The sequence below is a fragment of the Gallinula chloropus genome (assembly GCF_964237585.1).
Source record: "Gallinula chloropus genome assembly, chromosome: 13".
NCBI classification, from domain to species: domain Eukaryota; kingdom Metazoa; phylum Chordata; class Aves; order Gruiformes; family Rallidae; genus Gallinula; species Gallinula chloropus.
Window position 1 is genome coordinate 17,979,696 of NC_140098.1, and position 27,878 is coordinate 18,007,573.

The following is a 27,878-nucleotide window of genomic DNA, read 5'->3' on the forward strand; positions in this document are numbered from 1 at the left end:
GAGTCCTCCACATCATTTAACATGAAGAATTATGGCTTCAACCCAACAGAAGCAACATGATGAACTGTGTGCTGGGTATAGCCTTCTCTGAGGAATACCTGTTAAACTGAAAGCAAATTCAGGGGCCTTGGATGAGATGAAATCTCTTCAGTTTGGTAAAGTACATTTACTTTAGCATGATGGTTCTTAAATTTCATTAAAGCACTCTTCAATTAAACCATTTCTAAAAAATTCTTTTCACACAGGAGCTCCAATCTCTGCAAACTCTTTTAAAAGAAGTCTTCAAAAGTTTCTCAAAAGATGAAGATAACATTTTACTTAAACATACTTTCAAACAATGCTTTCTTCCCTAAGGATGTAGCCAGAGCCCAGCTTCAGCTCCCCATGGAAATGTTTTTGAATTTGTTACAGTTTTGGAAAGAACACCCACTACCACTGCCAAACCAATTCTTCTCCCAAGACAATTCTGCCCTTTGTGACAGCGACCATTCCCTTTAAGTAACAATTATTTTATATTAAGAAACCACGACAAAGAGCTTCAACAAGGAAAAGGATTTCCCCCTTAATTAAAAGTTATATCACGTTGCTCTGCAGTTCAGCATTATGGCAACATGTCTCATGGTGCTGTTTCCAAAGCACTGGCAGAACCACGTTTGTGTGAAGGGCCATGGAGGGGGGACAGTGGGTTGCTAGAGGAAATCAATTTGAAGTACCTGGCACAGCTGCACTTCAGCACAGGCGCTTACTCACAATTTTCACAGACTTCATTCAACAATGGTAAAACTTATTTAAAGGTAAAAGCCTGTAACAATGGATTAGTTCCAAGCAGTCTTTAATTTGTAGTGCATCAGACTGCAAAACCCCCCAATCTTCTAATACTGCAATCTATAAGCAATTAATGATTTTTTAAAAGCTCCCGTTAGTGTTACAATGCTTACAAAGAACTCCTCTTTTCTTTCATTATGATTTTGCAATGGATTAAATAATTAAAAATGGACAAGTGTGTGTGTTCCTGCAAAGGACAGAGAGAACTACCACTCCAAATAAATCGTCTGCATAATTCTAAACCAAGGATCAATCATAAACTTTTCTGAACAGAAATCTCTTTGTAAACTCCACTAATTAGAAACAGTATTCAGCCTGCACTGTAAGTGTTTATACCCCTTCTCATTTCAAAATTTTTGGTTTTACAATCCTGGATAATCTCAACTAAAATAAGAAGTGCCCCAAACCTTTCCAAGGATACAGGATACAACTTCCCTCTGTTTCAAACAGATCTCTTCATTTTCAAGTTTATCACCATCCAATTTTATTTATGGTCCCCTAGTACTTCTTTGGAAGAGGTTTAGTGTTATCAGGTGACAAGCACAGACATAAACCAAACCAGAATTTCGTTTTTACAAATCAGTTTGCAATTACTCATAGGTGATAGGAAAGTTTGTGTGATACAGCTGCAATTGGACTCTTTATGGCTATGGCTTCCAAAATTATTTTTGCCAGGGCAGTATTCTGGCCACACAGAAGTCAATAGCAAATCCTTGGTTGGTTTTAAAGAGGACAATGTCACTTCTGTTCTTCGGTGTGGAAAACCTTGCTAGAGATATTTAACCAGCAAAAGTTTACCCTGATAGAAATGATTGAGCAAACCGAAAACTACACTCACTCAATATACTATTTAAAAGTAAAACATTATAAATGCAGCAATTGACAGCCATGAAGGGCTGAGTAAAAGGTCTATCTCCAGATTTTAAACATCTGGTGCCTTCCTGAACTGCAGAAGTCAAAACCATGGTATTCTTTACATTTCTATTCCATCAAGATGTATAGTTTGTTCAATCCATGGGTTTATAGAAACAAAGATGAGAAAAGTACCTGCTAAGCTTAAGGTGTTGAGGACAAACTGGGCACCATAAAAAATAGTAAAGCAGTATTCTTCTCTTTGCTTTGCTTTGCAACGCTCAAAGTCCTTTGAATTCTTTCCTGGGCGAATTTCTTTGATTTCCATCAGATCCACTGGAAGGAAACAATACTCAGTCAGTACAACTGCACTTATGTTCAAGCAGAGCCTGAAACTGTAAGATGAACAACCCAAAGCATGCAAGTATCACTCTGTGTGTGTATGTGTATATGTAAACCTACAGATATTAAGTGGGAAAAAATGCAAATTGCACCAGCTTGCAATCCACAAAACCACAGCTAATTATACCACCGACTAGCAGACAACAGAGAAGGACCAAAAGAAGAATAAAAATAACTTGTCATATTTTTATCATTTCACTACCACTGATTATCCACTGGCAAAGTGTATATGCAAAGCCCCTTTGGGTTACAGAAGGCATGATTTCACAAATGGCATTTACTCCAAGCAAGGCGTTTCCAACTGCCATGACAACTGTTCACACACATACACATACAAAAGATACAACTTCTAATTACTTCAAATTATGCATCAGATCTTGGTCAGCTAACCTCATCAGCTGGTATAGTCACTGGCACTTAAAGACAAATATTTAAAGCAGGAATATAAAGAAAAAATCCATCCTAATAATTCAAATGTTTGTGAACATTTTCCTGGTCGACTCCAAGGAAATTTCTGTTGTTGAACATAACCTGTTGTATCAGTTTTAACTTGCTGCTTTCTATAGAATACAGGTAAGTATTAGAGCACAGCAGAACGGGAACACTGCATGAGCACACATATTCTCAAGTCAGCTCCCTTTTTATCAAACCCCTGCTTTACAGCCTGCATAACAGCCGTGAGACAGCACTGAAATAGAAATATGTGCACTGTCAAGATAAGATACTTATTAGAAAACTGAGGAAGTGGTTTTGTTCTGCCTGTGGACCAGACAAATAATCAGCTTTTCCCACTTCTGGACAGTCTTGACTTACGTGCTACAGGATGAAGAGTAAAGAAAAACATTTCATGGCTACTCTCAAAATGTGTTTATCAGACCTAGCAAGATCCAAGGAAAACAGCTGAGGGTTACTGTCCGTGCATCTATGAATGCCACAATATAAAAACGCTGGTTTAAATGAGTGCCTGATCAGTAACCGAGCACAGTTAATAACACAATGAAAAAGCAACTCTGCTGCCAATGGAGGTGAGAGCTGATTCTTCCACAGAGAAGAATCAGGATGCAGAGACAGAAAGTACCCAAATGGAGAGGGAAGGAGGTTGTCTGGCTGCAATCAATGGATTGTACACCTATCAGGTCATTCTAACCATGGGCCCGAGCAACTCCAAACTCTTCCTCCTTTCCCTTCATCCAACAAACCCTTGAGGAAAAACACAGTTTTAACTTCAGATTCCTATAAATCCACATATATGAAATCCCACACCACAAAGGCCCCCTCAAAGTATAAGCTATAAGCTGCGATAAACCAGATTTCACAACCTGCACTGCTGTTGTCATTTCAAGTGACTCTTACCTCATACTGACCTCTGAAACAAAGAAACTTACTCAATGTCTCCCGTCAATTACATATACTCACTACAGTTCTTTTCCTTGCATTATAACCTTTCAAGCCTACCATCCCATGCTCCTAAAGATGCATATGTACATATAGACATAAGGATTTTTGTATGCACAGGCTTCACACTGGGAACCATATTATTGTTTCTCTCACTGGACTCTGAAAAACAGGTTACCCTAATTGCTAAGCATTCAGTAAACAGAATAGCTGGATAAGATAAAAATTAAAGTGGGGAAAAAAAAAAAAGAAAATATTTATATAAAATCCCCCTCAAATTCAGAAGTTTACATTCCTGTACTTTTCAGGCAAGATATCATATGTTTACTTAAAAAATATATGAAACAGATGGACAAAACATAAAGTTTATTATACACTTTTATTTTTCAGATGTTTACAGAAAGATATACTACATGTTATAGTTTCTGAAAATGGATAGCAACTACCTGCGTGGATTATAGTGTTATTTAGGATCTATTATTCTGTACTACTGAAAGAAAAGCCAAGGCAGAAAAACAGATGGGGAGAGACATGCACAGCAAGCACCAGTTTTGGTCTGGTGCAAAGCTCTGCTGTCTCCCAAGGCAGGCTGGGCTCACCCGGCACCCTCCACACAATGCCCATGAAGTCCAGAACAGCTGATCCCAACTGAACAGAGAAAGGAACAGACCAGGAAAAGCTGCAACATGTTTCAGACTCAGATTAGTAAATCAACTGTACCAATTCAGCTGTTACGCAGTTACTGTAAACTTTTTATAGCACAATCTGTCACTGAAGAATTAAAATGTAACTTCATGCCTGGACCAGAGCTACAAGCACAGCGCCTCAGACACTCTATCTTCTTACTGCCTTGAAGTACTGGAGCCCTCCTCCTTCCCAATCCTTCGTGCAAACTGCAGAGACACATCCTGACCTGGCTTCACAGCCAAATTCCCGGGGCCTGATACACCTGAAAAAAGCACATACCTGGGCAGACATGGCTGGCAGTATCAGATCAAATCCAATACACTTGCAGGTGCAATTTCCACAAAACAGTGCAAGAACATTAATTCCCAAGGAAACATAAAGCAGAATGTGCCCTGTAGAGATGTTGACTCACACCCAGCAAGCTGAGGCCACTCACAAGGCATTTCGTCCCCAGCCAAACAGTTTAGAAGTCTAGTGCCACTCTAAAACCCTACAATACTAGTTTGTATTTCATCCATTCTTTTATGTGGTTATTTCTACAGGTTAACAAGATCTCCTTGGCAGTCTCATCAGTCTCCTATTGATTCTGACAACTCCCCAAGTAGCTCTTTAACAAGACCAGACTCCAAGGCACCTTCAATTTCTACCCTGTTCCAGGCTCTGATCTGGGCATGCAGTATTCATAGCAGTTCAGAGCCTGAAGCTGCTGAACTTCAGCTCCTGCTGCTGTATGTTGTTCGGCAGATCAGTTAATTCAATGGATCATTACACTACTACATAGCGACTTTCCAAAGACTGCACAGATTAATTGCTCAGTGCCTTCCAGAGCACCTGCTAGAGCTCTTAACAGTAAACTTTTGATTCTCACATCTCTGCTGCTCTCCCATTCAAATAGCCCAACAGTAGTGATCACACTTAGTTACACACTTATAGGTATGAATTGCTGTTACATTTCTTCACTTACAATTAGAGGCAGACAATAAAACAAGACTTGGATTCCACTACCACTACCGGTAGGTGCTGCACAAGCTGAGCAGAAGACAAGACATAAAGTAAGCACAAGGCAGAGAATGACATGAACAGGAGAGAACTGCAAAAAACATTATACTGCTGCGCACAACTATGCTGTGCTCCTCCTTCCAGAAGGGAACTAGCACTGCTATTCAAAGGAGCAGTTCTGTCTCTGTCTGCACCCCATGCTCACCCAACCAACACCCTCCCCTGGCTGGGAGCACAACTGTTCAGCATCCAGACACAACAGGGAGTGGACCTTCTTTAAAACCATGCATGCCAACAGCAGAACACCTTGAAGTTCAGCATGAGAAGGTATGTTTGCACAGGTCAGCCTCAGGCAAGTCAGGTAGTTTTAGGCTGGAAAGTCAGGCAGATTGTATATAAACGGGGTAAATCTAAAAATCTTAGAGGCTGTGAACCTAGCAAGGTATCCTTGAAAGAACAGTCTTGAAAAACAGTGTAAAAGTTCAACTACAGAGTCTCGTAAGACTGTGGCCACAAATGACACTTGGATCACAGTTCAGTGATGTACTTAATGGAGGAGAAGAAAAATCCTACAGAGAGATTCAAAGGAGGCTTACAGTGTCAGAAAGCAGGCCATGAGCATTATTCACCTCAACAAGTATTTGCAATAAGTCTCAAGAAGGCTAAAGGGATACTACTGGCAACGTTTTGTAGAGGAAAATATGGGACTCTGACCACTTAAGTGCTATGGGCCAAGACACAGTGTGGTCATTCTCTATATGAATATATTTGCATTTTCATCTGTGTGTGTACAGAGATAACACAGCATTCAGCACTTCAGAACTTGTTTTCAGAATCCTTTTTCTTTTTTTTAAACAATTTGCATTACAAAACATTCCAAAGACAGTTTCATTTCTGGAAGGCAGAAACTGCCCCCTGCCACCCAGTCTGTGTGCAAATGAGCACCCAGTGAATGAAGAAAGCCTTTAGTATCCTTTTGCAAATGTACTTCACGGTGGTTAGTGAGGACAATGGATTTGTTCTCATTTCTGAAGAATTAAAGATTAACTATACAAGGTGTACCATAACAGCCCGGGGCTCAAGGAAGTCGTTACAGGTAAGCCACAAAATTACCTAAAAACACAAATACAAGGATGAAACATGAGGAACAGTAAGGTGCATCTTGAGAAAGCACACATGACTGCCTTACCAAGGGCTTCTCTGGGGACTGAGCAGACCTTAAAGCTTTAGAGAAGCACACCTTTTTTAAGTCCATAGGTTTAATCAGGTCACACAGAGCTGTCATGTACAGTATCAACGAATTGCCATTAAATTAATAACTTCTCACTGGACTGCTCTGCAGAGCAACACAGTTTGAACTCTGAATTCATAAAATTCAAATGACTATTGGTTTCATATTCAAAATTAAAAGGCACCTTCACAAAGTGAGATAAGAATAGGGTAAAATTTACATACGTGCCCATAAAAGTTTACACTAAAACGAAATGCAACCAAACAACAACGTTGCCCTGTAAAACTGCCTTTGGGAAAAGCGTCCTGGAGCACCCACATCTCACCCTCAGTTTGATCAATCACATTTGGGGGGCTCAGGTCTATGAAGTTCATGCCATCCCCATTTCGCTGTCTGGCAATGACAGGAAGTCTGGTTGTTGTAAGTTAGCATTCAGCATTGCAGAACTGAGCTGCTAAAGGGAAGAAATTATTTGAAAACAGCTAAAGGCTACACACGTTCATTTTTTCATTTGACCACAGAAACCAAGCTCGGCTAAAGACTTACACAGAGATCCCCTGGGTAACAACTGAAACATAACAATTTTAAAACAAGGTGAATTTTATGTTCCTTTGAAAAGATACTCCACAAAGAGCAAGAAATGGATTCGCTTTTGCAGTGTTCCTTAACAGTATTCAGAATACAAAAGAGAAAGAAAACGGACTTGGGTTTTTCAATGTGAGAGATGTTTATTTATTACTTTATGTCTGAAAGAGTACAGAAATTCAGACAGAAAGACAACCTAGAAACTAGCAAGGTCGAGTCTAACATTCAAGCCAAAAGAAGCACTAATTTCACACTCCTCAACAGATTATATACTCATCACTTCTCCCAGAAAGGTAGATGCTCTAATTGCTTATACCATCTTCTCCAAAGGGAAAGAGTTCTCCACTACAGAGGAAGTTCACATTGGCATTAGCAACCCAACTAATTAAATGACTTAGCTGTTTAACGTATGGGAAAAAAATAATAATTCCAGTCACTTTAAAAAACTAACACCTAAGAGACTATTCATGCAAGTTTCCCAGTGTATCTGGGAGACAAAAGGATGCACAGACCAAAGTTTGCTCTCTTTGGCAGGTCATTTTAGCAAAGATTTGAAAAGAAAAATTAACAACATTTAACTTCAGAGATAATGTGCTGCAGGACAAAATTTGTAAAATACATCAATGAAGATTTTGAAAAAAAATACACCAAAACATTAGCTAGAACAGCACCACCTGTAGCAACATACATAAATGCATTACATTAAATTATACATCCCTGCATTTCAGCTGACCTTATGAACTGTATGTAGCCTGATCTGATGCTGTTTTCCACCTGACAATATTACAGATGCACTGCTTCTCCAGGGAGCTTTGATTCTTAAATATCCAGGTGTAACATTGTACAGAAACTAGTGATTTAGTATGAGAATAACATTGATATCACACTCATGTTTTTAGTTGTTGCTGGGTAGTTGTAGTGTTTACACAAGTGAAGGACTTCTGAGGTTCTCAGGCTCTGCCAGGTGCACAAGAAGCTGGGAGAGCACAGCCAGGACAGCTGAGCCAGACCGGGCAGAGGGATGTTCCCTACCACACAATATCATGCTCCAGATATAACTGGGGAAGCTAGCTGGGAAATGGGATTGCTGCTCGAACATCGTGGTGTTGTTGGGTTTTTTCCCTTCCGTTGAGGTGAGCAATTGCATTTGTGCATCATCATTATTATTATTGTTGTTGTTCTCCTCCTTTGTTATCCTATTAAACTGTCTCCATCTCTGGAGAAAAAAATCTCTTTTTTTTCCATTCTCCTCATCCCCTTGAGGGGTAAAGGGTGAGCTAGTGGCTGCCCAGTGCTTAGCTGCAGGCTGAGGCAAAACCACCACACTGAGGCAAATCATTATCATCAAAGCCCTCAATTTAAGCAGCCTTTATTTCCCTGCCCTGTAATCTGACAATTACATTGACAAGAGGTCTGCATCTCTGGCATTCCCAAACACAGGTATTTCATCCTCTAAGAAACAGAAAGTTTTCAGAATAAATTAATACTAACTTATCTACTCCTTTTTCTCTTTCAACCTTATCTATACCCACACCTCTTGGTCTACATAAAGACCATTTCAGCAGCTTATAGGTAGGTAGGTAGATAGATAGATAGACAGACAGACAGATAGATAGACAGACAAGCTTTTCCTAGACATGGTCCTTCAATGCTTTAAACCTACTTCTTGTTGCATGCATGCACAAATGAATGGTCACTAGATCTATTTTTCTTGAGTATTTTGCAATAAATCCAGAACACCAAAAAAGACAGGTGGTCTTTCTGTTCCAAAGATTAAGAGATTACAATATAGTTTAAATCATTTTACAAAAGCAGGTCACCTCCTCACACACCCACCAAAAAAGTCTCAGTAATCAAAAAGAGACAAATCACCTTATGATCTCAATCTTCCTTGATATGTGTATGCTTGTATTACAGAGAAACACACACTTGCATATTCGAGAAAGGCATCATGGATTTCTCAGAGCATAAAGCTTCCTAGCTGTGAATCATCACTTCACACAAGGATTCAAGGAAGAGTGCAAAGAAACTCACATATTTTCCAGTGACTAACCAAAGGCTAGTTACCACAAACTTTCCCTTAACATTGTCCTTAAAGCACTTTGCATCTGATAAAGAATGAAATATCCATTATGGACCAGCCTCCTGGAGATTTACACCTTGTCACCTATTTGATCTACAAGCTTAAATACCATAACCCTTTTGGGCCCTAATTTATTCACATGCATGTAAATGTGTACAGATACAAGGACGTTTGGGAGGCCTTATTCAGCAGTATTGAAGCGTACTCACAGCCAGCGAACACCAGCTGCCGGTCGCACTTACTGTCTCTTAGCAGAGTATTTACAAGCACTACTAACTCTTGACCACTCTTCCTTGCCCTCTGTCTTTCACTGCTGTCCTGTAGTTCCCTCCACCGCTACCTCAGCTGTGACAGTACGGTTATTTGTGGGCTATCTAGTATCCAGTAAAGAAACAGTGCAGCAGAGTAGCTGACGTGGAGGTAGAAGTTACCCTCACATGCCACACGTACAAAGGATATACAACACACATCCATTGTGTGGCCAGCTTGTGACAGTTTAAAGTGGGGACAAACAACACAGGATGTGTGTGACACATGGGCCACCATGCAGACCCATGCACAGTTGTAAATGGTAACCTTGAAATACAAATACACACCAGAAACGCACTGAGTGAGATGCTGCAAGAAATCATGGTGGTAAGTCACAGCCTCAGGTATCTAGTATGTATAAATTACTTTCTGCAAGAAAAGAACCCATTATAAATTACATAAGCAAATCAATTCCCTTTGTACAAGGAAACTGAAGCCTCCTTCCTCATGCGTTGGTAAAGCAACACATGGCTGTTGCTTGCCTGGCTGGCTGGTTTAGCTCTACTACAGTTACCCAGATCTGCAGTTCATAAATTGCAAACCCATGGAATGTACAATGGTCAGTAAAACCTAGGAGTAAATGATCCATAGCCAAATCGTACTGGAACCCACTTGCACTCAATGAAAACCACATTCCCTCACCACACACTTTCCCCTGCTACACAAAGTTGCCAAATGCCTTCCCTAGCACCAGGCAGCTTCTACGGCTGTGCTACAGCAAGGAAAAGTGGTGGGTAGAGACTGTGGTCCACCCCAGACTTCTAAGAGATTTCCTTATTCTTCCTGGCAATGGTACCTGACATCAGCTCAGAACTAGTGCCATGGGTGTGAGACCCATGGCCCTGCAAAAAGTGCTCCTTTATTTCTGTGCTGTCTTCTACACCCAAAAGTCCTCTCCGTGTTCAAACTACATTTTTACACTTACAGTGCTTTGCAATCGAACTCCCATACTTAAGCCAGCTGTATAGATGAAAGAAATAAAGCACAAAAACCCCACACCGCCTCAGAGTTAGAAAGCTGGTGTTATTATGCTTTTTATATAGTCAGTGGCCAGAGAAAAAGACTCTAGCAGAGAGTAATTCAGAGCAGGAACTAAACTTTGCACTAGAGGAGCCTTTCATTCTCCCAACTGACTTTCTGGGCAGACAGGTGAGACTAACCATGCAAGTTATCTGCTTAATATTAGGCTGCGAAAATATCACCTCAAAGTTATTTCACACACAGTCAGAAAAACCATTCCTCTTTATAACCCTCAGTCCCCAAGACCCCGTGCATTCTGCATCCCAGTCACTAACCTTTCACTGGGTCAGTGGGGCAGTACTTCTGCAACACTCACCAAAACTTCTCATCCAAGAAACAGAGAGTATTTCTCCTACTGAAATCAGTGATGAGGCTCTACTGAAGCATGAGCTAGTGTGCATAGCAAGATATATAAAATATAAATGGGAATTAAAAAAACCACCAAAACAAAACCACAGTGGCTTCAAAGCATGGCTGATCTGATGAAGTATTAATACCACACTGCAACATGCAAAGAGCAAGGCTGATGAAGAAAAAGAAAATCCACAGAACTCAAGGGAAAAACATTTGCCATCAGAAGTTAAACCAATCTTTTGTCACTGCTGACCTAGGTAACTTAGGAACAGCGCTGAGATTCTGAGCCCCATGAGCAGTCCCACTGCCACCTACAAAACTTTAGGTTATCTTTAACAGTTTGAAGTGAGGACTACGCAAAGCACAAGGAAATGCCATTAATTGGTAAGACTCAGAAGAAAGTGCTCCGACATTTTGTAGCCAGTGTCTGCAAGTGTTTCCCTCAGATGATCTTAGACCTATTAGGGCATCTAAAATGTCTCTATGTATAGAACAATAGCAAGATGACTAAAGAAGCCCAAGCATGGGTGAACACGATCACATGTAGCTCAGACCTGCTTCCTTCAGCTATTTGCATAGCTCTCTGCAGGCCCACATAAGGAAGCACATGTTGCTGGTGTTCATTTTAACATGCTAACGAAACCCTGCATGCCAAACATCTGTGACAAAAACATTTCTCAAAGGTGCATTGCTCCCTCCTTTCCATTTCAGTTTGGACAAAGGGTTGTGTTGGACCCAGCTGATGTAGGAAAGGCATACATAAGGTATTCTGTAGTCTTCGCAGGTGACTAAAAGGGCAGCAGCACTAAAAACTTTCCTGGTCTCCGCTAAACCTGAAAAGCCCTCCAGGATGGGCAGCCCCTCTCTTTCCATTGTGAATCCTTCCCCCTTCATCTAGAAGGAAACTTGGAGCTCCCACAAAATGGAAAACACGAACAAATTTTATTTAGCTTTTCTCATTTACCAGTCCCTCATAACTTTACAGGCTAGAAAGAAAGACATGAGACAGTCACTTAACCTTTGGGTCTTCAGAGCATTACATTTTACAAGAGCAGAATCACAGTAAACCCAAGAAACACAGGTTGTACAAGAGGATCAGAGACTCCTTACAATCAGAGACGCCTTCAAAAAGTCTGGCTAGCTTGGACAATCTCAACTGCTAGCTTGACCTCATGAAAATTGAAACACCATCTAAGAACTCACTTGACTTGAACAACTCTTGGCTGCACCGCTCCACAGGAAAGACAGACCATTCACACACTGGTTAAGAACATCATTAGGATGACTCAGGAAGGGTGTGAGCAGACACTAATGGGGCTGCTCCTTCCCCTCTCTTGCAGGTGGGCAGGGAGGACAAGCACTAGTAGAAGAGCTGCTACATAATGCTGCTTCTCCAATCTAGAACTTACAGAAGCTAGAGAAAGACTCTGTATTTGAAGAATTAAGATATTGTGTAGCATCATTCTCAGCATTACAGTAACTTCCAACCTAAAAATAAAGTGACCAAAAACCCCAGTTGCCTGTTCAAGTGAAGGGACTTACTTGATATGTATCAGCTTAAAATTTGGCCTTACAATCTACTGCTGAAATCACATATCCTTCCCTAAATGATAAAAACAACCTGAATTCTTTCATTTAGAGGAAAATTGCAGAGGCCTCTCTCAGTTCATGTTAGAACATTCCTGTAGTGTATGGTGACTCAAGTCTTTCAGAAGGTCAATGTGGAATTTCTAGTTTCCAGACATTGCATACTCTGAGACACACAATGAAGACAGACTGTTTAAACCAGATGTCCTATCCTTTCTATATCCTTACTTATTACCACACTGAAGGCTTGGGTCTAGAAAGAATTTTCTAAAGAAAGGTATCTCCATTGTACTTACTCATCCAGAGAAACACATCTGCACTGAGCAGGAAACACCCATAATCTTAGCAACTCTTTTGCTCTATACTAAACAGAAACGCTGACAAGTTTTTAATAAGAGGGACCCTTGCAAAAGTAATGCAATTTAAAACACAAACAGCTGCCAATTCCAAAACTGTTGCAAATACAAAAGCTTCAAATACATAATTTTCCCACTTTTTTCCACCTCTCAAGCAGAAATGAATCCCGAGTCCCAGTCAAAAGAAGCATTAGCAAAATTTAAATAAATAACTAAATAAATAAATAAAATGTTTCCTTCCTCTTCAGCAAAAACACTGTCAGCAAGTTAAAGCTGCAGTGACTTTCATTTCAAGATCAGATACAGTTCACAGTAAATTGTAACTGCTTGTATCATATTCTGAAACAATGCCTGCAAAATATGTCTTGGTTTGGGGCAGATTCATTGTTTTTTTAAGACAACAGAGCATTATTTTGCATATTTGTGCTTTAGGGTACGACATATTCTCAAGCCTAAAGTTCCCATCACTATAAAGGTCACTTAAGTGTTGCTCAATTTAAAAAATGCTACAGTTCTAAAATTTGGGGGGAAAGAAGCAGGTGGCCTTTGGGTAAATCACAACAGCTACATTCCCTGGTGTAGTAATGATTTCCTGAGTAACTGGAAGCAAGTCATTACCCTGCTGGATTATCCAGGTTTAAGAGTCAATTTGTTATATTCACCTTCTTTTAAGAGTATTAAAATCTACGCATAGAGCAAGCTATTTAATTATCAGGATGTATTACCACAAACACACACACCACCCCCAGGAAGGTATGATAAAAGAAGACTACAAGTCAAGCACAACACAAGTTGACCCCAAGATCTCTAAAGCACAGTACGTACAGCTTTAAATTTGACCCCTCTATGCAAATAGTTATGCTAAATCTTTACATGATCACATGTTGTTTTTGCCAGAGGACTCTAATGCCTCCTTCATCCACTAAGTAGTCATTTTCTATTTTGTTTTAAACTTATTGCTCTGCGTGTAACCCCAGGCTTTATTTGCTGAGCATATTCAAGCCATGCTCTCCTAACTGAATTATTCATCTCCTCTCACGACATTTTTAGGGGTTTTTTGTACACTTCACTTCAGGATCTGAGCATATTAGAACCAGTAATATACTTACATTCACAGAATTGTAGGGAATCATAGAATCGATGGGGCTGGAAGGGACCTCAAGAGATTATCAAGTCCAACCCCTGTCCACATGTGTCATTATAGGAAGAGAGAATTACCCTCATTTTCCACATGAGAAACTGGGGCACAGCAAGATTATGTTCCAGAGTACCTGTTAGGTAAGGTGGCCAGACCTGTTTGCTTTTTCTCAGAACAGTGCATATGACCATATTTTCATCACCAATAATAAAAACATCCTCCAGACAACAAGTCTTTCATCACACTACATTAAATTTCCAGTTGCAGGTCCAGTATGCACAAGGAATCCAATGAAAATAGTAGCTCAGAGATTTAATACTTGTATGTAAGGAGCACGAAGGGAAGCTGAATGCATTTTTAACTTACTATGTATGTACTACCAAAAAAACCCCCAAACAAACCACCAAACCAAAAAAACTCACCACCTTCTAAAAATCCACAAATCAACAGTCTCCATTCCCCTCCTTTCCTGATTCTCTCACAGTAGTGCATACCCACATCCAGGCAGAGCACCAGGAGCATGGCTCCTGACTGTTGCACTCCTGGCCTAACTGCTACCAGGCACAGTTGCTCTGTATATGGGATAGCACTGAAACAGTACAATATGCACCTGCTCAGCCTTCCAAGCTCTCCAACTCCAAACTCCAATTTCTTATTATAATTTATTTTCCCAAATAATCCCAGTTTCTCAACTCCAAGCTTCTCATGTTAGCTAAGGCTGACCAATATATGATTTTGGCAATTTCAGGTAAACAATTTACTTCCATTATTGAAGACAAACACCTGTGCAAAAGCATGTTGATAATAAATATAAAACGTTATCATATAGCCTAGGGAAACACTGCAATTACATTATACTAACAGAAGCTGCACAAATCCCCAAAAATGCAGGCTGAGCTTGGTTGACATCAGCCACAGAACTGAAGATTAGACTCACTTGATTCCTCTCCATAGCATTTTCAGTCCTATGTAGGTTTACACTCCCTTTCTATTTCCCAACCTTGTAATAAATAGTGGGTTTAGTCAGTTTGGATATGAACTAAAGAGACAATATCAACTTAGAACTCTGAAACCATGTCTTACATCTCTCAGCTTCATCCTCCTAAGCCACTGGTACTTTCCAACAATGGTCCTAAATAATTACTTTTATCCTGAAACAGCAAATTCCTAAGAAAACACAAATTTTAATTTGGTTTCCTTAGTTCTGGAGAATTTTTCTTTGTGGAGATAGAGGTAGTAGTACTAACTGTTTGAATTTACAAGCCATCTTGATGTTTAATGATGGAAAACAGTGGTCAGTACTCAATTCATAGATAACACAAGCACCATTATATTCAAAGATTAAAACTTTGAGAACAGAACTTAGGGTAAAAGAGTGTTAATCATATTTAAGTAGTGTTAGATACCTAAATAACAAGCTGCATAAGATCCTTCACCTATATTGCAACAATTCAGATTATTATCCACAAGCTACTATTTTTTTTTTCAACCAAAAACTCATTATGTTAATAAATGCTCATTAAATCACTATTTGACAATTACATCAATTTATTATTAACTCCAAGTTCAGGTACACTTTGCAAATACTCACAGAAACCTTCAATCTTGTCAGCTGTCTTGCTCCATGCTACCTGCCTCGTTTCCATTATGACTTGAATAGTCCTCCTTTCTGGACTACTCTTCTTAAGACTGAATATTGTCATTACAGTTCCCAACTCCAAGGTCCTTTTGATCTGGCTTTTCTCATACTCCGGCAGCACTCCATAGTCTATACTCTTTCTGGGCATTTTTATTTTTTTTAATCAAACTTGTATGTTTTTCAGCGTCCTGGAAAGAAAAAGAAAGAGAGAAAATTCAATATTTAGGAGAACATTTTTATTTCCTTGATCGTATTTGTGTAAATTAAAGCTACCTAATAGAGACTCCTGCCCATTCAAATACAAGGCAGATAAGTGGCTGACATTAACAGCATCCTTGCCATTTTATGCTGAAAGAAAGCAGGATCGGTCTTGACAGAGTGTGGTACCACTGACACTTTGGTAGACACACTGCTCCAAATTCTATTAAAAATGAAGAGCTGGGTGGAGCAGCTACTGCACACAATGAATTAGGATCTAAATGTCTCAGCAGGAGCAATGCCTTTCTTCTAGTTGCACCATACAGCTAACTGCTTCCTCAGCCTTATAACGCAGAAGTACACAGAGTTCCAGACCACAATACAGGTCTATTTAACCCAAATACATAAAATAATCACATTAAGAGGCATAACTCCCTGTATGATTTTGCGTATTTATGTCTAAATAAAACCAAAGAACACCTCAGAAACAAGACAAAAAATCGTGTTCAAACTAAAGCAGAACAATTTAAAAACCTCTTCCAAAAGAGCAATATTTGGTATCTACTGCTGTAGCATTTTCTGCCACATTTTCTATACCCTTTACTTATCAAAAAGTAGTGTAAATTTTTAAAAAGTATAAATTCCAGGGAAGGGTAAGTTGCTGGGACAGTTACACAAGCCACTCTTGAACAGTTAGCCAAAAAATGGCACCTAGTACAATTATGAATAGAATCTTCTTCTGTAATAGCTAACAGGTTTTCTGTAGGATGTATATCACTTGTAAGTTATGCATGGCCATCAAATGTAAATGTAGGTATAATACACCACATACTCTGTCCAAATGCACTTTCTTTTACCAAAACAGCACCTCATAACACTAAAAAGTAAGAATGCACCTCTGAAGTCTTCAAAAAGCAATACTACTTTTTCCCCAGAAAATAGCAACTGTTACTGGTAGGCCCAAGGCAAGATGGACTTCTTTAAACAAAGTTCAAACTCTGACAATATTTATCTTTGGTTGATGATTTCATGAGTCTCCTAAGATGTGCACTTTAATCTTCCCAGATTCCTTTCAAGCATCAGATCTGGTTTTATGTATACTATACAGATAGAGATACTATTAAACCTTTGCTCATGGAGATTTTCTCTAACTGACGTAGAGCCAGAAGTAGCTCCTATCAGAAATCACCATTCCTAGAAGAATTTCTTTACTGTTTTAGAGTATTTGTAGAATTATGTTCCATAAAAACCTCATGAGCTTTACATGAACGGTAAATTCAATCTTTCATTCTTGAAACGGAGGATAATTTAATTTCCACTAATGCAAGAAATATCTGGAAAACCATTTTGTTGTAAGTATTGTCAATTTAGTTATCACTACATGAAAAAGAGATACTTGCAACAGATTTGAACCATCCTCAAAATCCTTCTACTCTTCCAGGCTATTTTTTTTTTCATATTCCCCATGTTATCTTCATGTAACAAAACTGCTGTCCCCACAGCAAACTGCAGCTGGTTTGCTCTTCTTGCCCTGTATTACTAAAGAAACATCAATTTGCTGCATGAAGAGAACTCTTGAGATCTGAGAAGCCTCAAGGGCTCTGCAACCAGTGTTGCTGTCCTCTTGATATTACATCAGGAGGAACAAAGAGGTGCTGGTGATTGAAACCTAGCAATCCGGTGACAAGATATTTTAACACATGAAATAATGACATCAGCTCACATGAACTCTTACACTCTGGCTGAAATCCTCATATAGGTCTCTTAACTCTTTCTGAGAGCTGTAAAGCAAATAAGGGGAAAATATGAGTAAATTCAAATACTGAAACAAACATTGGCTATGTCTAAAAAGTCTTGGTTCGAGGACTTTTAACATGCCTGTGTTTTTCCTACATGGTCTGCTTTTCCTTACTCACATGTCGGACAGCAGGTATTTGTGTGCACACGCTTGGGACACATCTTGGCACAAAACAGCCAAGAGAGAGACGCATACACAGCAGCTGTCGTAACTATTAGCAAGTTGCTGTCCTCTGGTCTCCCACACAGCACTGCAGAAAGAAGCTAATTACAAGCCTGATTACTCCTCAGCGGGATTATTTACAAACAGGATGCCCTGGAACCCGCTCTTTCATCCATGAACAAAGAAACAAATGTATCATTTTCACATAAGCAGCAGGAGCTGCTGCCACAAATCCCAACCATCCGGCTTAAGTACATCCCTGAGCAGGACAGGTTTAAAGAATCTCTGTGCAGATGCAGCCACAGCATCAGCTCTGGTTCTCTTCCTCTCTCCGCAGTCCATTACTCTCCATCAGAAGCAGTTTCAGTTTTCGTGTTGATAGCTAATTCGACCATGGCACTTCTCGCTTCCCCTTCCAGCCCTCCTCCCCCTCACCCCATGCCACTATCTCCTGACCCGTACTTCACTGAACAGCGCTCTTTTCTGCTTGTTCTCATTAATACCACAGAACTGTCTTTCAACATCATGTCACCAACTGCTGTCAGTGCAATGCCTGACTTTGAAGCTGTCCGGTGCAATATTTCCAGTCCCTTTTTAAATTCTACCACTTCAATAAACACTTTTTTTTGGTAACCTAGCAGAGAAGCAAACAGTCTCTTCTTAGCTGCAGGGTGGCCTCTTCTACATTGCCCACAGTAAACCTGAAGTGCTCTACAGCAGGAGTGACATCTCACTCCATGTTGTGCAAAGCATTATACAGGTTATTTCATGTTTGATATGCCTAAGCTTGTTACTGTAGTAAGAAAAATGGAGTTACCCTTTCCTTGTAATCCTTAAAAGTACATATATACACCCCAATCCTACAACTGAGAGGGAGCAAACAACTTTAAGGGTTGTCAGGAACAGCAGATTTTAGTCAGAATGGAAGTGATCCTTTTGGACTCCCTGGAACTAATCAGATAAGCGTTTAAATCATCACGGACTGGCCTTTAACAAAGGAGCCAGAGTCAGCATCCCTTCTACAATGATTTTCATAAGCAGAAATGACAGGAGGGGAAAATAAAAATATAAAATCTTTGTACAGTGTCTGGTTTTCTGGCAAAAAAAAAATATATTCTGTCTTTTTGCTCTTTTAATTAAGAATTGCAATAAAATGAACATGCCCTGATTTCGTCAAAGGTTTAATCATTTTAGTAACCCTTCATTGCAATAATATAAACCTCAACTTTTAAATGAGCATAGTTTTACAAGAGACTACAACAAAATGCATGTCTGTTCTACCTTTTACAGTACAAGGTCTAGCTGTAAAATAGAACACAACTTAGAACAACATGAAAAGGAGTATCTGAACATAGCTATTTAATGAGGCGATGCAGGAGGGGTTTTGAGAGATCAGTCGCTTAGTACAAAGGAACTGCCTCTCAGAGGTGGCTTCTTAAACAGTTTCCGCTGAATATAATATACTGGACTTCCCCTTTTAAAGCAGCTCTTTCTTCCAAAACCAGAGTGAAGCGTGTTTTAGTCTAACTTATATCCTAAATCATAAGCCGAGTTTTTAACGTACTATGAAAAATACTGTGGACGATGTTATCTACTTATTCAGAAAAGGTGGAAAGAATATTGTAACATTTGATCAATCCAACTTCTATAGTGTTTTGGCTACCTGGTCTAGTTTAAGAATAATGCCACAGAGAGCTTCCTAACAGTAAAACATGTTAGACCACCCCCCAAAAAATAGTGGAAGACCTTGATATTAGACCTAACCTTTTCAATATTAAGAGTCTTCTTACACTCACCCATAGGTACCCCTCGGCATTCTTACACCCATCACTGCACAACTGTTTGAATCAATAATATTTCTATCCATTCACTCATTAAAACTCCATAATGACACCCAACATCCCATTATCTGGGTATCTCTAAAGATATCTTTATCTCAAGACATCTTTATCTGCAACAGAAACATTACCGCTCTTCTACTGAAGAATTACTGAAGCCTAAAACAGAAAGGTCTTTACATGATTCAACAAGTGAGCTAAAAAATATCATAAGCTTTAGTTTAGACACAGACACCAATACGTGACTCTAGCCCTTTGATTGTAGGCAGTATAGGAGCAAAACTTTGATGGCGCCCTGTACCACATGCTGTATTGGGACCATTTGTTACTGCTTGTGTAAAAGTAGTTTCTATACTGTATTTTATTGAAAAGCTTGACTAATTTGGACTGAAAAAAAAAATCAAAAAGACTCACTGCAAGTAACCAAGTGAAAACAAACGAAAAAACCCTACTCAGTCTGTCCAAAAACCTGTATAATTAGCTTTACTTCATTACTGCACTTCAGTTTCAGAAATAAACCCTTCTTATCTAAAGATCAGTCTTAATTCTGTGATAAAACAAGGAAAGAAAAGAAAACTTGTTGTGATGGCAAACTATAAACGCACAGGCTAACAAAGAACATCCCAGAGAAGCACCGCTGAACCCCGTACTCTGTTATAATTTCACCCATATGGCACAGCAGGTGCTTTCCAGGCACACATGGTCAAACAAGAAGTGCAATCCGAAGTTTGACTCCAGTCAGTTTCTAAGCCTTCCAGCGAGCTCCGGGCAACTGGGACGTGGCAGCCTCTACCCCAGCTCTGCCTTCCGATGCACTTCAGACGTCACTTCAGCCACCAGCTCAGTACCACAGCGCTAATAATTAATAGCAATCAACGCCACGGCTCTTGGCGTGGAGCTTTCCAATGCAGCCGCTGCCCTCGGGGTCCTGTGGCCTGGTGAAAGCCAGGGGAAGAGCACGGCAGCAGCTCGGCTGCCCACCTGCCACGGCCCGGCGGGGACTGCAGTCCTGGGCCCAGGCCGGGGCCCTGACAGCCGGGCAGAGCCCTGCGCGTTGCGGGGCAGCTGTCAGGCACAGGCAGACGCTGCGAACGTTTCCTTCCTTCTTCGACAGGGTGGCCTGCGAGGAGACCGGCCGGCCAACAAGGTGCGGGGTGGCAGGGTGGCCTCAGGCACCCGCCGGCTCCCTCCTCCCCTTCAAGCCAGGTACCCTCCGCCCCAGGGCACGGCCCGCCCTCAGCCCAGCTCGCCGGCTGCCGGCCCTTTCCGCAAGCTCCTCACGCCGTCCGTCCTCTCCTCTCCTCCCCTCCGCTCCCCTCTCCTCGTGTCCCCGCCAGGTCAGACCCTCGCAGGACTCGGCTGCTCCGTCCCAGCCCCGCGGCACCTGCTGCACGCTGGGGCCCAGGCAGAGACGACGAGCCGGCGATACAGCCGCCCCTCACCGCTGCAGCTGGCGTCCCGCCGCCGGGTCACCCCACGCCCGCGAGGACGCCCTTACCTGCGCAGCGGCGGGGAGCTGGCTCCCGCGGCGACGTCGTGCCGGCGGCGGCTGCCGGTGTCGGCACCTCAGCTCCCCGCGTCCCGCCGCGCCTCTCCGGGGCTCTCCACTTCTGCTTCTGCTGTACCCTAGAAGGGGGGGGGGGGGGGTCACGTGACCCTCCGCGGCCACCTACTGGCGCGCAAGGCCGGGAGGGCCCCTCAGCACCCTCAGCGGGCTCTGCCCGCGCTTCCTCGGCGTCGGCTTTGCCTGCGCTCCCTCAGCGGCGCCGCAGCCGCCCGGGACGCCTCGCTCCGTCGCTAGCGGGACAGCTGGTGTCAGGGCGAGCTCCCTGCTGCCTCTGTCGCCTCAGGGGCGCGGCCACGCTCCCCCGTCCACCACAGACGTCGCCTGAGGCGGGAAGGAGCGGCGCGGTGACCGCCTCCTGGCAGGGCGGGCTGTGCGGCTGCTGTCCAGCCACCGAGGGGTGACCAGCCCGTCAGGGGACGTTGCTCTAGCTCGGCCGAGGATCGCTGAATGACTGAATAAACCGAACACCCTCGAGAGGGTGCGTTTAGGAAAAGGCTTTAAAACTTCACTGTCACCAGAGTTACATGTTCAAGTTAAAACTGAAAAACCCCGCGTTACGGGATCCACTGCAAACTGCGTCATATCGCAGACACCTCAGCTTATGAATGGAAATCCTAAAAATATTTCCCAGTTTGGAATTCAAAAGAGTACTACTATGACATGACGTGCTGTTTCCAGGCCAAGCCCAGACACTGCCACGAAATTTGAGGTATTGATCTTGTCCCAGGCCTGTTTGATAAAGCTGGAGAAAATTCCTACATCCACAGGCAGAATATCAAAGTCATCACAGGGAACAAGTCGTTCAGAAGACTACAAATGCCTGAAAACCAAAGCTGGGGATGGTACAGTGTTTGCAAGGAAAAGAATTCCCCATGCAGAGGAAGCTTTTGGCCATTTCTGTGAGGGCCGCACCGTGTTACAACAGCAGAACCTGCGTTCCAAATGCTGGTTCCCAAACACTGAGGTAGAGTGGCAGAGACAGCTCTTCATATCTCCTTTCAACACAGGTAACTGGCACAAAGGAGTGAAAAGGATGTGCCTTTTACCAGAGTAGAATCTAATCTAATCTATTGAGAGGGAAAAAAGTTTTCCATAATTTCAGTCAGCTTTATAAATGGTTGAAGAGTGGCCAAACTTACCTCTGATTAATACTTTCAACATATACGTGCAGAAATTACAGAAAAAAAAAAAAAAGATGCCTGGAATGGGTCAGCAACATAAAGTTCTGCGATACCAACAGCAACAATACTGCCTAGATGCTTAGGTCAGAAAGAGCAGAAAAGCTGTAGGAGCAATTTGTGAAACTTCCCAAAAGCAAACTAGGAAGCCTTTATCAGTTAAAAGCATCAAACAAGTATGACTTACTTGGGTCAGAACTGAAGATGCATTCAAAGCATATCACCACAAAAGGAAGAGAGTCTAAAACCCAATGCCCATGAAAGGTGTGGATCATTTAAAATGCAAAATAAAAAGATGACTATTACAATCTCATCATTGTTCACTATTTCATGAACCATCTTGCTAAATACTCTTTGCATTTTTCCAGATGCCAAACCTGGGAAAAGTTTCCTTCTCTATATCATGTGACAGTTACAAATTCTCAGAACAACATCTTACAGGAGACATGATAGTAAAAGAACAAGAATAGCAGAATATGTATCCACAACACCAGAGTGTCTCTCCCATACTTTACTTTTAGCTCTTCATCATTAAAACCTTTAATGTTTCGTGTTGAAGCTGCCTTTGAAATTTGAGGAATGATGACAGAATCCTAGTGCCAAGTGGCCAACTTCACCAGCTAGAAAAGCTAATACCAAAAGGTTCCTATGGCCAAAATCACAAGGCACACACCACAGAGACCTGAAAGGTGCAGGTGATCCCAGGCATTTTACAAGCAGGAGATAAAAGTATTCTCTGAATCCCAGCTCCCAGATGCAGGATTCATCTGGGGACATTGACAGTGAATCTAAGTTTCTGCAAATACCAGCCTCAGCAGCCCCTCCTGGTTCTGCTTCACTGCGCCAGGTAGTTACCAACAGTCTCCTCACCAGTCATATGGCATAGCTTCAGCACAGGAACCACCCTTGAATAACCCACAAGCCGCACAAGCACAAACAAGCCACACAGGCACAAACTTGAGCATCTTGATGATACTCAGACTTTGCTACAGAAGTTAATCACTGCTACAAAGTACACGGGACTTCGGTGTAGACATACCTCAGTGTGGTTGTGCTCAGTGGTGTCATGGAAAGAAGACTAAAACGTATCAACTCCCAACATTTCTTGCAAAACCTTACACTTACCTGATAAAACTCTCTTACAGCTGAAAAGTCATTATATAGTCAAAGAAAATATGTGGAAGAAAACCATAGCTGCAATGGGGATAATGGCATCGAATTCCCTAAATTGCTGGATGCATCAAAATCTCAGCCATATAGATAGGCTATCCTTAAAAACAAATCAATGAAATAGTAACTTTTAGGAACACCAGCTGTTACTCAGGACATCCACTACACCAGACGTAAGAGTACTCAGACACCCTCTCAATCACAAGAGAAGATTCAAGTTACCTTCAAAATCAGAAAGTCTGCTGTCCAACTTTCAAACCTCAAAAGTGGGACCATCCAGGCTGATAGCAGAACTTGCTGTAAAGACCGTGGACCTCAGCAAGAGATAATTATGAGATGACATTTTCAGTCCTCCTTTTCTGTAGCCTGTATGTGCATGCTGAGGAGAGAGGTGTGGGAAAATTAGTTCTCGGAGTTGAAGAATCTGGCCCCAGCAAAGCCTGCGTGCTTAAAGAGAAGGTTAGCCACTAGAATAAAATCTTTTCTTTTTTTCCTTTTTATTTCAGCCTAACTTTCTTATTACAATTTTAAAAGGCTCTTTGAATTGTTAAAAAAACATAATCACAACTCATACTATAGGATCTGAAAAGAGAGTTTTTTCAGCTGGGAGTACATTTTTACATATCAGTCATAAATCCTTCAGAAAGGGAATTAATGGTGTTGACACTGACATTTTCTTAATTACAGCACTGGAAAACTTCAACCCAGTCATATTGTTGTATTTGGTAACGAAGTGTTGATTACTTCCCCTGGAGAATAAAGCAAGGCATGAAAGAGAATCACAGGACTGCCTAGGCAGCCTCATGGATGTAATAAATAATGGTCACGAAACTGGTGCCAGTTCCTCACAGGAGCTGCAAAGAAAATGTAACTTTCATGTAGAAGGTAGAAGTAAAATAGCTTTATCCCATCAATTGTAAGAAATGTTAGAGAGTTATTAGGCAGGGGGAACAAATATTTTAGACTGTGACTGGCACGCTGTCTTCCCTAAGTATTTAGCACACCACCATAGCACTTTGCAGTCCTTACCAAGATGTACATTAGGTCAGCTAGATTTTTTTTTGCTCAAGCTGCAAAACCTAAAATCAGAAGTTTCATAGAGAAAAACTTCATTTTCAAGCTTTTCTTTTATGGACTTTTCATCTGCAGGACTCTGAGGCAGATTTTACAGTCATCGTCATAGACTTGCATACCACCATCTCAGGATTAGGTGTCAAGCCAGTTTCCTATCAGAAAGCACGTGCCAGTTTGTGAGGGAGAAGTCTGTGGTCATGTGGGACTAGCTGAAGACAGTTTCCTGTAAGTGGAGTAATTATTACCTCTGCAGAACTGTTTACTGATTTTAGCATGAATTTATGAGACAGCACTCGCACACACATCCACATGAACTATTTGGCTGCTGGGATTCTAGAGGCCAAGGAATGCAAAGGACCTGTTGGGTGTTTACAACTTTTATTTTAAAAATCTCATTTATTTTGCCAAAGTTTTTGCCTTGCCAAAGAAAATTAAATTGCTTATTAACAACACACAATAATCAAGGTTAGTCCTAGACTCGATGTTGCTTATGTTGGCCCAACTGCCCTGTTCCAGAGTTGAGATGGCAGCAACTGCTGTGGCCTGGATGGAGGAGAAGGTTGTCACTTCAAGTGACTGTAGTCACTGGCAGAGCAGCCCTGTACCATCCCAGCTCCTCAAGCAGTAACTTCAGCTACTCTGGGAAGCACTGATTAGGTTTTAATGATCACCTTTAGTGTCTCAAAGGCCCTTCATCGCAGGAAGCTGACATTTCAGAATATTGTCCAGCTGTAGCAGCACAATTCAAGTAACAAACTTCACAAACTTGACCCACCTTCAAACATGATCATACCGTGTGACAGGTCCAACACCCTCAGTGCATCTCAGCAAAATAGAATTCAGTCTTCTTGCAAAGTTGATTTCTTGTAAAAAGTGTTCTAGTGTATATTTGGCTCCATTCTTATCAGAGTTTATTTTAATCTTGGTAAACTGTTGTCACAATCATAATATTGAAAGTAACTATTGATATAAAGAAATTACTTGAGTCATTAGCAGAAAAGCTGACAGATGAAGGGAGGTTGTACTGCTAAGTGCCTGGCCTGTTGCCTGCTGCAATGACTGAGTCCTAAAATGTCCCCTTTGTAATTTGCAAGCACTGCATTTAAAACAACTTCTGAGGAGTTACTGCCATCTGTCCTCCCTTGCAATTTCTGTACAATTCATGTTTTGTGTTGGGTTTGCATGGCTACAGGGCCTTCCATTTCCTTCTCACCAGAGTTGCACTAGTAGAGGTTAGACGAGCACTCTTGGCATCTGCTTTAACTGCCCACTCTCACTCACAAGCCCTGTAAGCTCTGAGAGGCATAAAGAGGGATATTTTAAGGCAAGCTGGACGCAGTGATGAGCAAGGCTGAACAGGAGTTTTTAGTCAATGCTCTGAACTTGTCATAGGGAGACATGGTGGGATCGTACAGTGTGCTGCACTGACAGGAAGAACACACACCAAGCACTGTGCAACCTGCTCCCTTGGTGGTTATTTCCCATTCTCCCATTCTGCTGAAGTCTTCTTAACAACCTGGTGGAAGATCTTCTGGGATCATAGAATAGACATAGCTCAGGTTTTTCTCTATTTTATACATGGCTGATTACACAGATTTATTATTGTCTAAGGCCTTCCCTCAGGGTGCACAGGATGGGAGGAGAAGTTCCTTGCATCTGTGCTCACTCACGCAAAGATCAGCTTTAATCAGTCACATGCTACAACAGAAAAGTTTAGAAAAGCCCTCTAGCTAATCAAAGCACTAGAATTAGCTGGAGATGGGGAGAGCACACTGGTCCTAAGAGAGATAAGCATGTAATCATGTAAAAACACATGTCAAAATCTCACTGAAATCAAAAAATGATTGAAAAAAAAATAATGATGTACTTGAGTGATAATTTTTGAATAGGGATAGAATGAGAGACACTCTTCTGGAATACTCATTGCAGACACGTGTGCCTTGGAAGAGTGTCCATCTGGTGTATCTCTAGGATCAGCATATTTGATAGAATACAAATCGTTACTGCAACTGCTGTTATCTTGATGCTCTGTAGTCATAGCTGAATGAGTCACATGAAAGGGTCAAAACCTTCTGTTCTACTTTTAATGATAAGCATCTTTTTAACATACAGTGTTAGAGACCCTGTGCGTCAACAGATCGAGGTAGGAGTTGGTATTGGGAGCACAAAAGACCTGGGCATAGGCACCCAATCTCATTAACAATTTAAAAGAGGGAATAAATGAAGGGGGAGAAAATTTGGGTAGTATTTCTACTAATGTCTAAAATCCTAAATAAGTTAGATATTTGAAATAGGCTGCTTAAGTTTTCTAGTCTCTCAAACTACCTTCTATCTTGCAGAATAAATCAAGAGTAGGTGGTACGATAGAATGGTAGAGTCTCTTGGGTAGAGTCTGCTGGGTTCCCTGGTCTGCAGGGGCTGGTGTGTGGAGATGACGTGATCCTGCAACCTGTGCAAATTTGCTGAAGGCCCATGGTATGTAATAACGGTGTTCTCAGTACCATGCAGGGCAAATTTAACTTTGCAGCTTTGGAAGAACAAAGGTCCATTTACCATAAATTAAAGCAGATACCCACCACCACACGACATACTCTATTTCTCAAGTATCTCCTCATATTCAGGCAGAGTTGTATTATTTCATATTAAAACCATATATGTGAAGCTTTTTTGCAGCTCCAAACAGATGTTATTTGTGCCACAAGATTCAGAAACTTTGCAATATGTTTTTAAGTAGCAGCTACCAACACCTTCTCGATCAGTAATAATTGACTGAAAATCTGAACTTAAACCCTGCATGAGCTGTTTTAAAACCAAACATTAAACCTGAACTTTTCCAAGAGAAAAATCATTTAAAAAAATCCAAACAGCTTTCTTTTGAAGGAAGAATTCTGAAGTTTCTCTCATTTAACAGGAGACAATGTCTAGAATAAAGAACAAACTAGCAATGTGACTTTACAAATGCTCATTTACCCTGATATCCAAGCTGGAATGAATTAAAACCAGCTTAATTATCTTCAGCTGAGCATCCTGGCCTTATTTGTGTGTGTTCCTAATGATATAAAAGATTTCACACACACTTCCAACTTTTTCTTTAAGACTGGACTAATAATTTTAAGATAACATGCCCTTCTTCAAAGAAAATTATTTTTACATTTACTTTATGAATTTTAGAAGTTCTTTTATTCCAGAGCAAAGCTAAAGGCTCTGCTAGGTAATTTAAATCCAACTGTCTTCTCTCCAGAACCTGTCTGCCACACATGGGGAATTATTTAACCCCATTTCTGCAAAGGATAGCTGCCCTGCTGAGTCTCAAAAGGTGGCAATACAGAGTTTACCTTTAATCCTGTGCAGAATAAGGAATGATGTATTGCTGAGATTAGCAAATCAATGTCAAACGGAGGTTTCTTCCTCTCTGTACTCTGATTCCACCT

General features: G+C 41.1%; 1 protein-coding gene across 1 annotated transcript in view; it reads right to left on the bottom strand.

Annotated features, from left to right (window-relative positions):
* The window catches only part of PLCG2 (phospholipase C gamma 2), a 58,678-nt gene extending 37,621 nt beyond the window's left edge, over positions 1-21,057 (bottom strand). Inside the window, exons 1-3 of the mRNA XM_084270214.1 lie at positions 20,957-21,057; positions 15,415-15,650; positions 1,873-2,013 (exon numbers count right to left, since the gene is read on the bottom strand). Coding sequence (XP_084126340.1) covers positions 1,873-2,013; positions 15,415-15,610 — 337 coding nt within the window. The 5' untranslated portion in view covers positions 15,611-15,650; positions 20,957-21,057. The remainder of the gene's footprint in view (positions 1-1,872; positions 2,014-15,414; positions 15,651-20,956) is intronic.
* Positions 21,058-27,878: the final 6,821 nt, after the last annotated feature.